Source organism: Leptopilina boulardi, unplaced genomic scaffold (assembly GCF_019393585.1).
Source record: "Leptopilina boulardi isolate dan_hultmark-lab unplaced genomic scaffold, ZJU_Lbou_2.1 LbouV2_229, whole genome shotgun sequence".
NCBI lineage: Eukaryota > Metazoa > Arthropoda > Insecta > Hymenoptera > Figitidae > Leptopilina > Leptopilina boulardi.
Window position 1 is genome coordinate 1,083,737 of NW_026137784.1, and position 14,583 is coordinate 1,098,319.

General features: G+C 24.6%; 5 protein-coding genes and 1 pseudogene across 8 annotated transcripts in view; 2 read left to right on the forward strand and 4 right to left on the reverse strand.

The window, feature by feature from the left end:
- Positions 1–3,696, forward strand: part of LOC127280026 (ragulator complex protein LAMTOR3-A) — an 86,943-nt gene extending 83,247 nt beyond the window's left edge. The window contains exons 2-4 of one of the 2 annotated variants that reach the window (XM_051302739.1): positions 2,673–2,746; positions 2,856–3,083; positions 3,170–3,696. In XM_051302739.1, the coding sequence (XP_051158696.1) occupies positions 2,738–2,746; positions 2,856–3,083; positions 3,170–3,307 (375 nt within the window). In that variant the 5' untranslated portion in view covers positions 2,673–2,737 and the 3' untranslated portion in view covers positions 3,308–3,696. Of the gene's footprint in view, positions 1–2,610; positions 2,747–2,855; positions 3,084–3,169 lie in introns of those variants that run through there. The other variant, XM_051302740.1, reaches the window with a different exon arrangement.
- On the reverse strand, positions 71–2,480 carry LOC127280016 (26S proteasome non-ATPase regulatory subunit 5). The gene is made up of 2 exons (XM_051302711.1): positions 2,076–2,480; positions 71–1,624 (listed from the first exon to the last, which is right to left on the reverse strand). The coding sequence occupies exons 1-2, from the start codon at positions 2,255–2,257 to the stop codon at positions 298–300; spliced, it is 1,509 nt and encodes a 502-aa protein (XP_051158668.1). The 5' UTR covers positions 2,258–2,480; the 3' UTR covers positions 71–297.
- A 36-nt stretch (positions 3,697–3,732) lies between the features above and the next one.
- Positions 3,733–14,583, reverse strand: part of LOC127280021 (glyoxylate reductase/hydroxypyruvate reductase-like) — a 28,429-nt gene continuing 17,578 nt past the window's right edge. The window contains exons 2-7 of one of the 2 annotated variants that reach the window (XM_051302730.1): positions 5,308–5,389; positions 5,021–5,151; positions 4,769–4,958; positions 4,528–4,691; positions 4,105–4,395; positions 3,733–4,023 (exon numbers count right to left, since the gene is read on the reverse strand). In XM_051302730.1, the coding sequence (XP_051158687.1) occupies positions 3,908–4,023; positions 4,105–4,395; positions 4,528–4,691; positions 4,769–4,958; positions 5,021–5,151; positions 5,308–5,381 (966 nt within the window). In that variant the 5' untranslated portion in view covers positions 5,382–5,389 and the 3' untranslated portion in view covers positions 3,733–3,907. Of the gene's footprint in view, positions 4,024–4,104; positions 4,396–4,527; positions 4,692–4,768; positions 4,959–5,020; positions 5,152–5,307; positions 5,551–14,583 lie in introns of those variants that run through there. The other variant, XM_051302729.1, reaches the window with a different exon arrangement.
- LOC127280022 (glyoxylate reductase/hydroxypyruvate reductase-like) lies at positions 5,942–7,689 on the reverse strand. Its single transcript, XM_051302731.1, has 6 exons — positions 7,517–7,689; positions 7,160–7,287; positions 6,881–7,070; positions 6,618–6,781; positions 6,257–6,547; positions 5,942–6,171 (listed from the first exon to the last, which is right to left on the reverse strand). The coding sequence occupies exons 1-6, from the start codon at positions 7,585–7,587 to the stop codon at positions 6,056–6,058; spliced, it is 960 nt and encodes a 319-aa protein (XP_051158688.1). The 5' UTR covers positions 7,588–7,689; the 3' UTR covers positions 5,942–6,055.
- LOC127280136 (transmembrane protease serine 9-like) lies at positions 8,052–12,776 on the reverse strand (annotated as a pseudogene).
- Positions 13,529–14,568, forward strand: LOC127280024 (28S ribosomal protein S18b, mitochondrial). 2 transcript variants are annotated; one of them, XM_051302735.1, is made up of 5 exons: positions 13,529–13,666; positions 13,733–13,928; positions 14,052–14,149; positions 14,215–14,345; positions 14,424–14,568. In XM_051302735.1, the coding sequence occupies exons 2-5, from the start codon at positions 13,745–13,747 to the stop codon at positions 14,566–14,568; spliced, it is 558 nt and encodes a 185-aa protein (XP_051158692.1). In that variant the 5' UTR covers positions 13,529–13,666; positions 13,733–13,744. The 2 variants fall into 2 exon arrangements, with proteins under 2 accessions (XP_051158692.1, XP_051158691.1); XM_051302734.1 differs by having other exon boundaries at positions 13,530–13,666; positions 13,742–13,928.

The following is a 14,583-nucleotide window of genomic DNA, read 5'->3' on the forward strand; positions in this document are numbered from 1 at the left end:
AGTGGAGAGAAAAAAAAATACTCCTTGCTAATTAGTAAGCTTATATCAAATATTGCAAATAAGTCATATCGAAAGTTCGAATTTCGTATTTATTTATAAGAGTTGCTTTATAAAAAAAAATTTGTTTCCAATTTTTTTATAATGTATTTAAATTAAGACAAATAAATTATTTCTCTTATAGTAGAATCTAATCTCTAAATGATGTTGTAAGAAAAAAGAAAATTCTGATTGACATTACAAAAAAGTTGTAAATGAAAATTGTTTTTAATTATAAGACAAAAAATTGAAAATCGTAAATTAAGATGCACCTTCAATTGCAACTTCAGTGTAAGTTTCAATGTAAAATGGACCGTTATTAACGTAATCAACAAATTTTTGCATAGTATTAGTATCGAAAATATTGTCAACAGAATTTGAAAGATTTTTAACAACCTCATATTTAGCCTCCTTACATTCTTTGAAACTTTCAACATTTCTATCGAGTAAAAATTCAATTAAACCCGGAAATGACGCAATATATTCTTGACCCCAAACTTGAGAAGCAATAACACCAAGAAGTTGTAAACTTGCTTGTCTTATATCAGCGAATGGTTGTTTACAAAGTTCAATCAACATTTTTAATGGTTCCTCATCGAGTGCATCAAACCATGATTTTGTTAATGAAACAATTCTATTGTCCTGTTCGGATTTTTTTACATTTAAAATAAGCGTTAAATTATTTAAACCACACAATCTAAAGTAAGTTGGCATTTTTTTAATAACTTCTGATATTTTTTTTAATGCTCTCATTATATTATCATCGAGATTTTGTAATGCATATTTTCCCTCAATTGTCGTTGCAATATGACCCAAAGTATCAAGTGCCGAGGCTAAAATATTTTCATCACCATTTTCAATAACATCAAATAGCGCTGATATAACAATTGGATATTTGGAAAATATTTCATTTGGTCTAAAACGTGAGACATGACCAAAAAATTTCATAAGACCAGGAATAAATAAATTTGAAAGTGGCGTTTCATTAGCGTGCGCTATTTTTTCAGCAAGTTTAACAAGAACATCTTGTTCTTCGAGATATTTTAAACCATCTTCGCTTAATGCTAAATTTGTTAATGCCTCCAGTGCATTAAGTTGTATTAGTTCATCATCATTTTCCAATATTGTTATTAAACTTTGAAGAAAACCCGATTGTATTGATGCATCTAAACCGATTTTTGAATTTTTTGCAATATCAATGACAATTTCATAAATACGAAATGTGATAATATCATTTTTTGTCAAAAGTTTTGCAATTGTACGTAAAAGAATGCCAGAATAGAGAATTTTTAAACCAATTGGAGTTTCGCCAATTTTTTTCAATATTAACATTGCATTTTGTGCTACTGATAATTCATCATCAGCAACTTTTTCCGTTATCGCTACAAGTAAATCATGATCGGCAATTAATTGCGATAAACAATTTGAAGCTGTACGTAATAATTCCTCTAAAATCAAATTTTTCACCATTACATTGGAATGCGATATTAAATGTAAAATTTCATTTTGATAATGTTGATGAACATATCCAGGTTCCAGTGTTATCATTATGATTTTTATAACTTCACACAGCATTTCGAGAAATTTTCTAAAAAAAAAAAGAATTTGAGAAAATTTGTATAAAAATACCCGATTTGATTTCTAAGGTATAAAATTCTTCCCATAATTTAAATAAGAAATCCTTATTTGCAAAAAAAAAAAAAAAAAAAGTCACGGAACCATTAATAAATTATATCACGCTTCTGGAAATTGCATATAAATGGAAGGGGAAGGGAGAATTTATATTGTAAAGAATTGAAAAATAGCGTAAAGTAATTTATAAATGGCACCTAAATATAGAAATTTTTAGACACCTTGTTTTAAACATTTTAAAATGGTTTTAAATATAAAGAAAAATAAAAAAAAATTTAAACATCTTAAAACTATTTTTGAAAATTTGTATAAGTGTAATATTAACTAAAATATAAATATTTAAAAAAAAATAAAACAATTAAATTAAGAAATAAAATGAATTTTTATAATAAGCAAAGTCATTGTACCTGTCTTGTGATGATAGTTGAGTGAATATTTTGCCAAGATCCAAATTTTTAGAAATAGAATCCAAATCATTGTTGGATAATGACAATAATTTAATTTTTATATCAGTCAAAATTTCCTTTTTTTCTTCAACATCGTTTAATTTAATTAAACGATCTATTTTTGCAACAAACCAATCAGTCATGATTCAAAAAATAACCTCACTTTTACCGGGCATTTAATTATTATATATTTATAATTGAAACTTTGTTTTTAGGTTATAAACTTAATAATTATAAAAAACTAACTTTCGGGTAATTTGTATATACTGTTTAGAATGTTTATTTTAGGTTAAAGAACAATTAAATTGTGACAATTACAAACAAGTCTCTATCAAATTGCATCCCAAAATAGAAAAGTAATCAGCAATGTTGCCAACATGATATGGAAAAATTTAGTGTTTTTTGTAATCTTGGGTTGGCAATACTGCACCTTGTGAAATAGTGGACAAGTTAACCACCAATCAAATTGGTTCCTTTTTTTTTAATTTGTTTGTGTAAATCAGCCTTAAGTTTACCTATATCGATAACTGTCAAAAAGTTGTGTTTTGTGTTTTTTTAAAAATCTGTTTTCTCGAATGATTTTAGAAAGAAATCATTAAAAAGTTTAATAGAATCTAACAAAAATGACGGCAGTAAGTATAAAAAATATGAATTATTTTTACTAATTGTTAAATATGAATAAAATTTACAAATTTAGAGGTTATCAACAAATTTGCTTTTTATTTTTTCTCTAAAAAATAGGAAACAAAAAAATTCTTGTACGAGCTTTTAAATAGTGTCGATGGTCTTTATAGTATATTAATAACAGATAGAGATGGAGTTTCTGTATTATCAGTTGCAAATGAAGTGGCTCCTGAATTAGGTATGAGAACAAATTTTCTTTCCACCTTCACTATGGCTACTGAACAAGGAAGTAAATTAGGTCTGAGAAAAAATAAAAGTGTCATCTGCATGTATAGTACCTATCAGGTATTTCAATTTTTTTATATTACATTGTATTTATTATTTTTATTATATTATATTATATTTTATGAAATAATATTTATTTTTTATAGGTAGTGCAACTTAATAAATTGCCATTGGTAGTGAGTTTTATTGCTAGTCACACGTGTAATACGGGTCACATTTTGTCATTGGAGAGCAAAATTGATCCAATTTTGAGCAGTTTAAAAAATGCCGTAGCAGAAGCATGATGGTTACCTGTTGTTCATTATGGATGATAAAAAAAAACAAAGAAATTCAATTTTCAAGTGATCGACAGAGACTTTATAAATGACGAAAGGTGGTGTTATATCAAAAAAATTTTTTTTAAAGTAAATTTTTGAAAAAAAAATAATTTTACAAAAATTTGCTGATATTGCGAATGATAAAAATATTTACAAAGAGTTTTCTTTAATGAAATATTTACAAATTTCAATTTAATTAAATTTTCTAAAATAATAATTGTTCTCAAAAAAAGGATAAATTCTATTTAAAAAATTTTAAATGTAATATTAAAAAAAGAACAATTATTAATGGTAGAATAATTAAATATTTGTTCAATATTTAGTTTGTAAATACAAAAAATGTCTTTTCAATTTGAGAGTTAAAGTTTTAAGTTTATAAATAATATTTTAAATAATCTGTATATAAGATCTTGTTTTTAATATATACAGACTTTTACAGAAGTCAAAAATTTAAATATTTATACACATATTTAATTCCAACGACTTGTTTTTATCGGAAATTAAATAAAAAAAATTTTTTTAATGAAATGATATAATAATAAAGAAAAAATTAAGTTCAATTATAATTTACAAGGCAAATGGCATGGGTTTTCCTTCTAGAGCGTTAATAATATTTTCAGCAGCAATCATTGACATTTCTTCTCTAGTTTTTACAGTCGCACTTCCCAAATGTGGAAGAATAACTGGAAAATAAAATTGAAATGTATTTTTGTAAATTTTGTCTTTGTTTTTATAATGTAAAATTTTTTTATTTTATTTTTTACCAGCGTTGGGAAATTTGAGAAGATCATGATCGGGTGGTAATGGTTCAGGATCTGTAACATCGAGTCCAGCGGCGAAAATAATTTTATTTTTAAGCGCTCTAACAAGTGCCTCAGTTTTTACCACTTTTCCCCTACCAACATTAACGAAGACGGCATTTTTCTTCATCTTCGCAAACATTTTGTCATCAAACATTTCCAATGTTTCGGAATTTAATGGAGTCGCAACAACAATAACATCACTTTCATAAAGAAGTTCATCGAGGGACATAAATTGTGCTCCAAGTTTTTCACCTGAAAGAAAAATCCCTTTATGAATCAATAATCACAAGGTTATATTAATTTTATTATTTTTCATTTCATTTTTATTTATTTATTTATTATTTTTACCAAAATTTTCAACTCCTCAGGTGAAAAAGAATTTACCTTCTGCTTTTCTGGAATGTCCCGTGTAAAGGAATTTACCAACTTGAAAGCCTTGCAATCGTTTTATCACTTCCTGGCCAATATTTCCTAATCCAACAATTCCAACTGTCGATCCTCGAAGATCGAATCCGACCATCCATTGAAAAGTTGGAAAAATATCAGCCCTGTTGAGTCAAAAAAAAAAAGAAAGTAAGATGCATGTTTAAAAAGTAAAAAAAAAAATAATTAATTTCAAACCAACTGCTCTAATTTTAATCGTCCTTCGTGGGCTCTTCTTGATGCACATAAAATTAACATTACAGCAATTTCAGCAACTGCAGCTGTTGATGCATTGGGACAATATCCAATTTTAATTCCACGTTTTTTAATTTCATCCACGTCTAAATGATCATGGCCAACTGATAAAGTTGATATTACTTTTAAATTCGGTCCTTAAAAATAATCAAAAATATTAATAAATAAATAAAATAATTAATTATATAAAAATATTTACCAGCAACATCGAGAAATTCGCTATCAATTTTTACGAATGGTCTAGGATATAATAAAGCATCGTGTCCGGGAAGAATATTTAACATTTCTTGCCTCGTAAAGCAATAGGATTCAATTGCCGTTACGTTAAATCTAATTTTGAAATAAATTTTATTTTTTTAATATAGAAAAAATATTTATTTTAATTTAATAAATAAATAAATAATTTAAATTTTAATTTAAATTTTAATTTTTTAAAAATTCGAAAACTTTTTACAATATGTATATTAAAATATCTAATTTACTTACTTGCTTTTCAAAAGATTCATAACAATTTGAGGCAATTCTTTATAACCTTTCACTAATACACGAGGTTTACTCATATTTATTATTTATTTATTATTTATTTTTTATTAAAAATTGTTATTAAAATTTATTATTTATATTGAAAAAATTTTATACTAAAGTAGTAATTTATATTTGAATTTTATCATTTTTTTTTTATCACAAAGTAGAAATACCACTTTGTGGCTGTAAAATTATCTATTTTGATTTACCTACCTTTATCTGACTCTGGTACTTTCATTTCAAACTTTACGTAAATACAAAATTAAATTTAAATCATAATATTTTCTAAATAATTTTTATTACTTTGAGATTTTTCTTATTTTATTTTTTACTACAAATTTTTCTCTTGTCACTTAAATATTTATAAAAAAAATTTTACTATTAAAAAATTATTTAACTTCAATAAATAATTAGAAATGCAATTAAATAATAGAATTTCCAAGAAGGAAATAAAACTACTATCACTACTGATAATTGTGATAAAAAAAAAATTTTTTAATTACTGTTCAAATATGATTTAGATAAGATATAAAAAAAAGGTTTATCCATTTTTTAAAGGGATAAATAACTAATATAATATTTATCATCAAAAAAATTATTTTTAATTAAAATATATTTATTTTATTATTTTATTTATAATTATTTTTTTTAATTTATTTTATTTATAACAAAAATAAACGATTTAGAGTTTATAAAATGTTTTTAGAAATTATAAAGGATAAATCATTGGTTTTCCTTCTAATGCATTTAGAAGATTTTGAGCAGCTATTCTTGACATACTATTCCGAGTTTTAATTGTCGCACTACCTTGATGTGGTACAATTTCTAAAAAAAGATAAATAATATTTAAATTTATTAAAAATAATTTACATGTAAATAAATGAAATAATAATTAATTTTCACTACTAACCACAATTTGGTAATTTCAGAAGTTCGTGATCAAGTGGAAGTGGTTCAGGATCAACGACATCGAGTCCAGCGGCAAATATTGTCTTATTTTTGAGAGCCCTCACCAATGAATCAGTGTCAACAACTTTTCCTCTTCCAACATTAACGAAAACGGCATTTTTCTTCATTTTCCCAAAGGTATTGTCGTTAAACATTTTTAATGTTTCAATTGTTAATGGCGTAATTGCAATTACAAAATCACTTTCTTCCAAAAGTTCATCAAGTGACACAAATTCAGCTCCCAATTCATCACCTTTTAGAAATATATTAAAATTTTCATTTAATTTTAAAAATTATATTTCTCTTTAAATTTATACATATACCTGCTTTCTTTTTTGTATGTCCAGTGTAGAGAATATTTTTTATTTCAAATCCTTTTAGTCGTTTTGCAATTGCTTGGCCAATATTTCCAAAACCTACAATTCCAATTGTTGATCCTTTTACATCAACTCCCAATAACCATTGTGGTCTATTTTCAACTTTGCCTCTTTTGAAAAAAAAAATTAATTAATTAAAATAAAAGATTTAATCTTATTTTCTAAAAAGAATTTATTTTCTGTTTTTTTCAAGGAAAGGAGAAACCTACTCCATTAATTTTAATCGTCCTTCGTAGGCTCTTCTTGATGCACTTAATAGTAACATTACAGCGATATCAGCAACAGCGGATGACAAAACTTCCGGTGTGTGTCCAACTTTTATTCCTCTTCTTTTTATTTCAGGTATATCCAAATGATCATAACCGGCTGACATTGCAGAAACAACTTTCAAGTTAGGGCCTATAATAAAAAAAAATACAATTTTTTTTTTTTTTTGAAATACAAATAAATTTATTTGATTTATTTTTTTTTTTCAGTTAATATTTTACCTGCAGCATCAAGCATTTCGCTGTTAATATTGGCATGAACAGAGAGATAAATTCCATCATGTCCAGGAATTGCCTTAAGAACTTGTTCCCTTGTTGGATTAGAAGACGGCAAAATTGTCAAATCACATCTAAAAAAAAAGGTAATGAAATTATTTTTAAAAAAATGATTTAATTTTTTAAAATAGGTATTCAAAACTACTTTTTTATATAATTATCCAATTAAAAAAATTGATATTCTAATTTAGAAGAAATATTTTTTTAAATAATAAATTAAATTAGTAAATAAATGATAAAAAAAAAACAATTAAAAGTTAAAACAAAATAAATTAATTGCAATGGAAAATTAATTTAACTCACTTTGTTCTAAGAAGATCTAAACCAACTGAAGGTGTGTCATTACTAATTACAAGAACACGTGGTTTAACCATTTTTTTTTTTTTATAAACATTCAACTTTAAAAGTTAAAAGTATACTAAAAATATCACGAGAAACTTATCGTGTTATATAATAAAATGTAGACAATGTAAGGCGCAAGCGTAAATTTCTCAAATTATGATAATAAACACAATAACAAATTTAATGTACACAATAATTGTTAGACACATAAAATTTTTCTTCTTTACTTTCAATAGTAACTTGTCACAAAATAGTTTAAAATGAAAAAAAGTTAAAAAAAAATTAATATTTAAATTATTAAAATCATATTTATTTTATAAATAAAATATTTAATAACTATAAAAATTAAATATTAATCGAGTTGCTAAATATGTAACAAACAAGGATATTGTGGTAGCTAAAAAAACGATAAACTGATAAACTATATGTGAATAATAATTAAAAAAAATAATAAATAAAACACATTTAATAAATTTTGCAAAAATTTTGCATCGTATTCGGTAATTTTCTTTTTTATTAAAAACTGTCTCTTATACATGATACCATTTTTATTATAAAACAATGATATTATTTTTATAGTATTTTTTTATTTTATTTTTTATTTTATAGTATTAAAAAAATGATGTGAATATTAATTATGTTTATTCTTCTAAATTATCTAGAATCCAGTCCATGTAATAAGGAACTCGAGTATAGACAGCGGGAAATCCTGCTTCACCACAATTGATATGACCAAAACTGACGACACCGTATTGAACATATCTCGCTTCAGTGTTATTAAATACATTAACACTTTGCAATGGACCACCACTATCACCGGCACAAGAATCAATTCCCTTTTGTCCACCGGCGCACATTTGTTTATAACCAATTTGTGTATTTCTTTTATAAGTCTCTGCACAATCTTCATTTGAAACGAGATCAATTTTTATCATCATCAGAGTATTGCTACGAGGTTGAACTGCTGTTCTTCCCCATCCAGTTATTACCACCTTTTTTTAAAACAAAAAATACAGGTATTTTTTTTTTAATTTTATAAAGAAAACTTAATGGATAAAAAATTAAATTTTAATTATTTAGAAAAATACCTTTTTTGGTGGTACATTCACCGCTGTACCAATTGGTAGACAAATTGCTTGGACATTTGGACGTTGTAAATTAATATCACCATCGACTCTCAATAAGGCAATATCGTCCTTTAATTTTGCTCTCGAATATTTTGGATGAAAAATTATTTTTTCAATTCCAAATTCTTGATATTTATCGGCACACACCAGAATATTACCATTTTTATCTATATCGCAATCAATTTCTTTTGTTGTGTCATGATCGCCAACTCTCACTCCGTGTATATTTAATAATTCCACTCCTACAATAATAAAAAAAAAAAGATTGAGAAATTAATCTTTAACGTCCGAGATTTTTTTATTAAATAGGGCAAATAAAACGAAAACATTCGGAGAAAGAATAAAAAAATTTTTTTAATTTACTCCAACGTTTCGAAATTGAAATGATTTCCTCTTCAGGGAGTCTGTAAAAAAAATATACAAAACCAAATAAATAAAAGTAAATTAAAAAATTTTTTTATTCTTTGTCCAAATGTTTTCATTTTATTTGCCCTATTTAATAAAAAAATTATTATTATTTTAATTATTTTAATTAATTTAGTTAAAAAAAAAATAATACCATCACTTGTTACACAATGAGCAGCGGTGAGAATATAACGTTTATTAATTACTGTTCCTCCACATTTAAATTCAGGATCGCCAAATCTACTTTTATAGGCAATCAATGTATTCCATGGAAAATCGACAACACCCGTTTTTTTGCCACCAAAAATTTTTGGTACATTAACCGGTCCACAATTATTATAATCTAATAATTTCAAATTTCGATGATTTGTCACATCTGGCGGTTTTGGTATTTCATTTGTTATTATTTCTTCTGTTGTCGTTGTTGATCTCTCTGTAGAAATTTCGTTTGTCTTCAAAAGAAAAAAATTAGTAATTAAAATTTTGAATTACATTTTTTTCACAATTTACAAAAAAAAAAAAAAATTGATTTTTAATACCTGCTCTGGACAACAGACTTTTGGATTTTTTCCCTCAAAACCACAAAATGATTCTCTTAATAATTGAAGTGATGATTCAGAAATTGGTTTTTCCTTTAATAAAAGTGCAATTAATGGTTTACATTGTTTTATATTAACGCAAATTCCTAATACTTTCGTCGGTGTAATGCAATTGTCCGTCTCTTCTGTAATATTAGAAAAAACAATTTTTAAAAAATTAATTAAAATTATTAATTTATTAAATTATTAAATTATTAATTATTAAATTAAAATTAAATTCTCTGAATTTTTTTTTGTAGTTAAAAAAGCAGTAAAAAAAGAAATAGAAAATGATAATAAAACAAATACTTACGTGAATAACTGGAAGAGATGAAAAAAATTATAATTAATGAACGAAACATTGTCAGAAATTTGTAATTCTAATGATATATGTGAGAATAGTTATGAGCATTAACAGTAATTATTATCACTTTTATCTTCACCTTGACCTTATTTTCTTAACATTTAATTTTTCCTCATTATTATTTAATTCATTTTTAGGCTTTTTTGAATGTTTGTTTTTTTTTTTTAAATTAACTATATAGAAATCAACTCTTGTTGTTAAAACATCTGAAACTGAAGGAAAAATCAAGTCTCGCGTATATAATTTGTATGCGAGAGAGACAGAAATATGTTCTCCATGAAACTGAGAGAAAGGAAAATAGAATAAAAAAAACCAAGATTCCTGACGTCATTTATTAAAGGAAGAATCTTCTCGCTTTGTGCAATAATAAAAATCTATATCTAGTTTATAATTTAAAGATTATTTATTCAAATAGAGGAAATCCTGATCTATTATATATTTTATTCTTTTCTTTCTCTATCGAGTTTAAAAATTTATATTCTTTTTTTATGTTAACAGTTTATAACTGATTTAATAAAAATATAAATTATAAATTATTTTCAATATTTTTTGGAAATTCATTTTTTTTTTTAATATAAGGATTAATTTTCTGGCTAATAAATGGAAAAAAAAATATATGTAAATTTACAAAAAAATATTTATTTTAAATCATTTTTTTTTTTTCCTATTTTTTGTTTTGGATTTAAATTTATAATTTTCTATTTATTGTCTCATATTTCGCAGGATCCAGGGAAGAAAATCGTGTACTTTTGTATAGACACCGGGCCATCCTGCCATTCCACAAGGTGATGGTCCAAATGAAACAACTCCAACGCTCACCCATCTTGGTTTATCTTCATTTTCACCTAATGCACGTGCCATTAATGGACCACCTGAATCACCACGACATGAATCTTTACCCTTTTGACTGCCAGCACAAATTTGTCCATCGCCCAATTGTAAACCAGCATTTGCATATGTTCGTATACAATCAGAATTTTGTACCAATGGTATTTTTACTTTTAATTTAACATTTGATTCTGATTTACTTTCAGTTTTACCCCAACCAGCAACATCAAGCAATTGTCCAACATTTGAATTAAGTGGCAAACAAATTGCTTTAATATAATGAGTAAATGTAACATCGCGAGCAAGTCTCAATAATGCAATATCATTTCGTTGATCCTTGGATGCTGGAATATAATTTTCATGTGCAATTTGCTCTTCAATGGGAATTGTCACAAGTGGATCAGCGCAAACACGAATTCCATTTCGTTGAATACAATCAACATTTTGATTTGTATCGTATTCACCTAAACGTACTCGAGAGAGATTCCAATTTTTCGGTAAATCTTTGCCTTTGAGACAATGTGCCGCTGTTAGAACGTAACGTTTACTGATAAGAACTCCTCCGCAAGCTGTTGTTATTCCATTTGCTGAAAGAGAATTATTTTTATTTTATATATATATTTTTTTTTAAACAAATTATTTTTATTTTTTACTTACGCTTTTGATATTCCAGAAGTACCATCCAGGGAAATTCATCAATATCTGTGCTTTCACCGCCGACAATTCTTTCTTCAGTATCACTTCCACAATCGGAGGGTAGAAGAGGATGACTTCTGAGATTAATATTTGGATCTAAATTTCCATTATCGTTGCCATTTGATGGATTACGAGGCGTTGGACTTGGCGTTGGTTGTGAAGAAAATGAGGGACAACAAATTATTGGATTATTCCTCTCGAAACTACATTGTGATCTTTGCAAATATTGAAGATCTTCATCTCTCAATGGTCTTTGTTGTAAAATACCAATCATCTGCGGACATTGACGAATTCCAATACAAGTTCCCGATTCACGTCTCGATGTTACACAATCCTGTGCTAATGATTCTAAAAAAAAAAAAGGTATTATTTTTCTATAAATTCTATTGCAAGAAAAAAAAAAAAATCTGCTCTTGAAATCTTTCTTAGAAATCTAAATACGTAGAAAACAGTTAAATCAGCAAAAATTTTTGCTAGTCTTATTTAATATGAGTCATAAAATTAAATGTTTCCTGCGTGAAGCTCTGTATATTTTAAATCTGCTAGTTGGGAATTGAGCAAAAGTCAAGGAAAAAGAAACTCGTTTAAAAAGTATTTTGTCCTTGTTTTTATAAATTGTATAAAATTTATCAGACACAATATATATTTATTAATTCCTTTTTTAATGACATTTTTTCTTTTTTTAAATTGCTGATTCTTATATATTATCAGCTTTAAGAAAAATAAATGACCCTGAATTATCTTTCGTAACTTAACTATTGAAAACAATTATTATTATTATATAAAAATAATGTTCATTAATTATTTAGAAATTATAATACTTTAATTATCAATTTTTTTTTCTATCTAACTTTATTTATAATAGTCAAATTATTAAAATTAAAAATAAAAATAAAATTAAAATTAAAATTAAAATTAAAATTAAAATTAAATTAAATTAATTTATTTTTAAATTAATTACAATTTAAAATTTTTTTCTTTTTTTTAATTAAACAATGTGAAATTATAAATTCACTTACTTGAGATGAAAATAATTGTTAATAAAAGAAGAAAAAATAATTTTAATCTGGATTCCATCGTTGTTGATTAAATAATTGATCCGAGATTAATTTAAATTTTCTTTTCATATATTATGTTATTCGTTAAAATTTAGTTTTAAATGCAACAACTGAAAGACTTGATCGTGAACTGAACGGATATCGATGAAGATTAATATGTCATGTATGTATAGCTTGACCGGATCCAGGGTCAACGAGTATTCATTCTCCCACCATCTTCAATTATAATTTTCACATAACAATTTATTCCGAGTCTTATTCATAGCAGAATAAGTTTAGTTCTGCCAATTAATTAAATAAAAAAATAAAAAAAAATTATCTACCTCAGCATTAATGGAATTTAATTATTAATTTTTTTTTTTTAATTCAAATTGTTCGTTACTTTTATTTTTTATTTCTTTAATTTTTATTAAAAATAATATTAATGTTAAATTTTTTATTTTCAAAATAAAAAATTTTTCAAATTCCTGTCTATAACAGTATTTAATAATAATTCCATAAATAATTATAATAATAATAATAATAATAATAATAATAATAATAATAATAATAATAATAATAATAATAATAAAAATAATAATAATAATAATAATAAATTATATAAAATACAATATTATTAGAAATATATAATAAAATTAATTAAATAGTACTTAAACTTTTGTACAAAATTTAAAGGGAAAAATAATTTTCGAAAATCATAAATGAGACAAGTTTTTTATTAACATTTGTATAGAAAAATAATTGATTATGCTAATCATTAATATATTTAATTAGAAAATTTATACTTTCGCGCGAATTAAACTCGAATTTTATTTATTTTGATTAATGAAATTTGTAAATTAAATTTTGAATAATAACTATGAAGTTAGCTGTTTAACATTTATCGAGTTATTGCGATATTATTTTATCGATTGTTTTTTAAAGCCAACTTCACAGTTGTTTTTTTAACACACGTAAAATTAATTATTTGTATATATATATAAAAAAAAATGTCAGTTTTAATGAGAAGTATTCAACTAGTAGGCAAATTATATCGAAATGTAATTATTCAACCTGTAAGTATTGAAAACAATTTGTTTTCATTAATATTGTATAAAATTATGAAATATTAAATTTTACAGTTTTTATAGGTTATGTCTGCAAGAAATATTTCTCGTGCACCAATTCTTTATCAAATTCAAGAGAATTTTATAATTAAAGAAGAAAATAGTGAAGAAAATAATACAAAAACTAAAATTCCCAGTGGTGGAATTATTTTTAAGGATAGATCTATAGAAATACCAGTGGAAACAAGCATAAAATATATGAACAGTGAAGGTAATAAATTTAATATAGGTTAAGTTTAAAGAAATATGTAAATTAATTAATTAATTTATAAATTATTTCAAAATAAAAATAATTTGATTTAAAAAAAAAATTTTTGAAATTTAATATTTTTAGCCTATAAAATAACATACGGTGACAATCCAGTTTGGAAATTGTACAGGCGTAATTTTAAAGGTCAATTTGCACCGAGAAAAACAAGAAAAACTTGTATTGTAAGTATCAAAAAATTATATTTTCATTTAATAATTTTATTTAATTTTTTGTTTTTTTTTTGCAGAGAGGCGGAATTGTGTCAACCGGAAATCCATGTCCAATTTGTCGTGACGAATATTTAATTATTGATTATAAAAATACTAAATTATTAAATCAATTTATTTCACCGCATAACGGCGAAACGTTATGTTATCGGTAATTTTAAAAAAAAAATTTCTCATAACATAGAAATTAATTTTATTTTATTTATGAGCGTTTTCTTTTTGCTTTCAGAATCACTAATATTTGTCAAAAACAACATAAAAATCTTCTAGTTGCACTCAAGAAAGCAAAAAATTGCGGTATTGTAACATTCGATCCTCCTCATAGAAAATACAATTATTCACATTGGTATAATTCAGAATCAAAGGAAAATTAAATTTGTATTATTAAA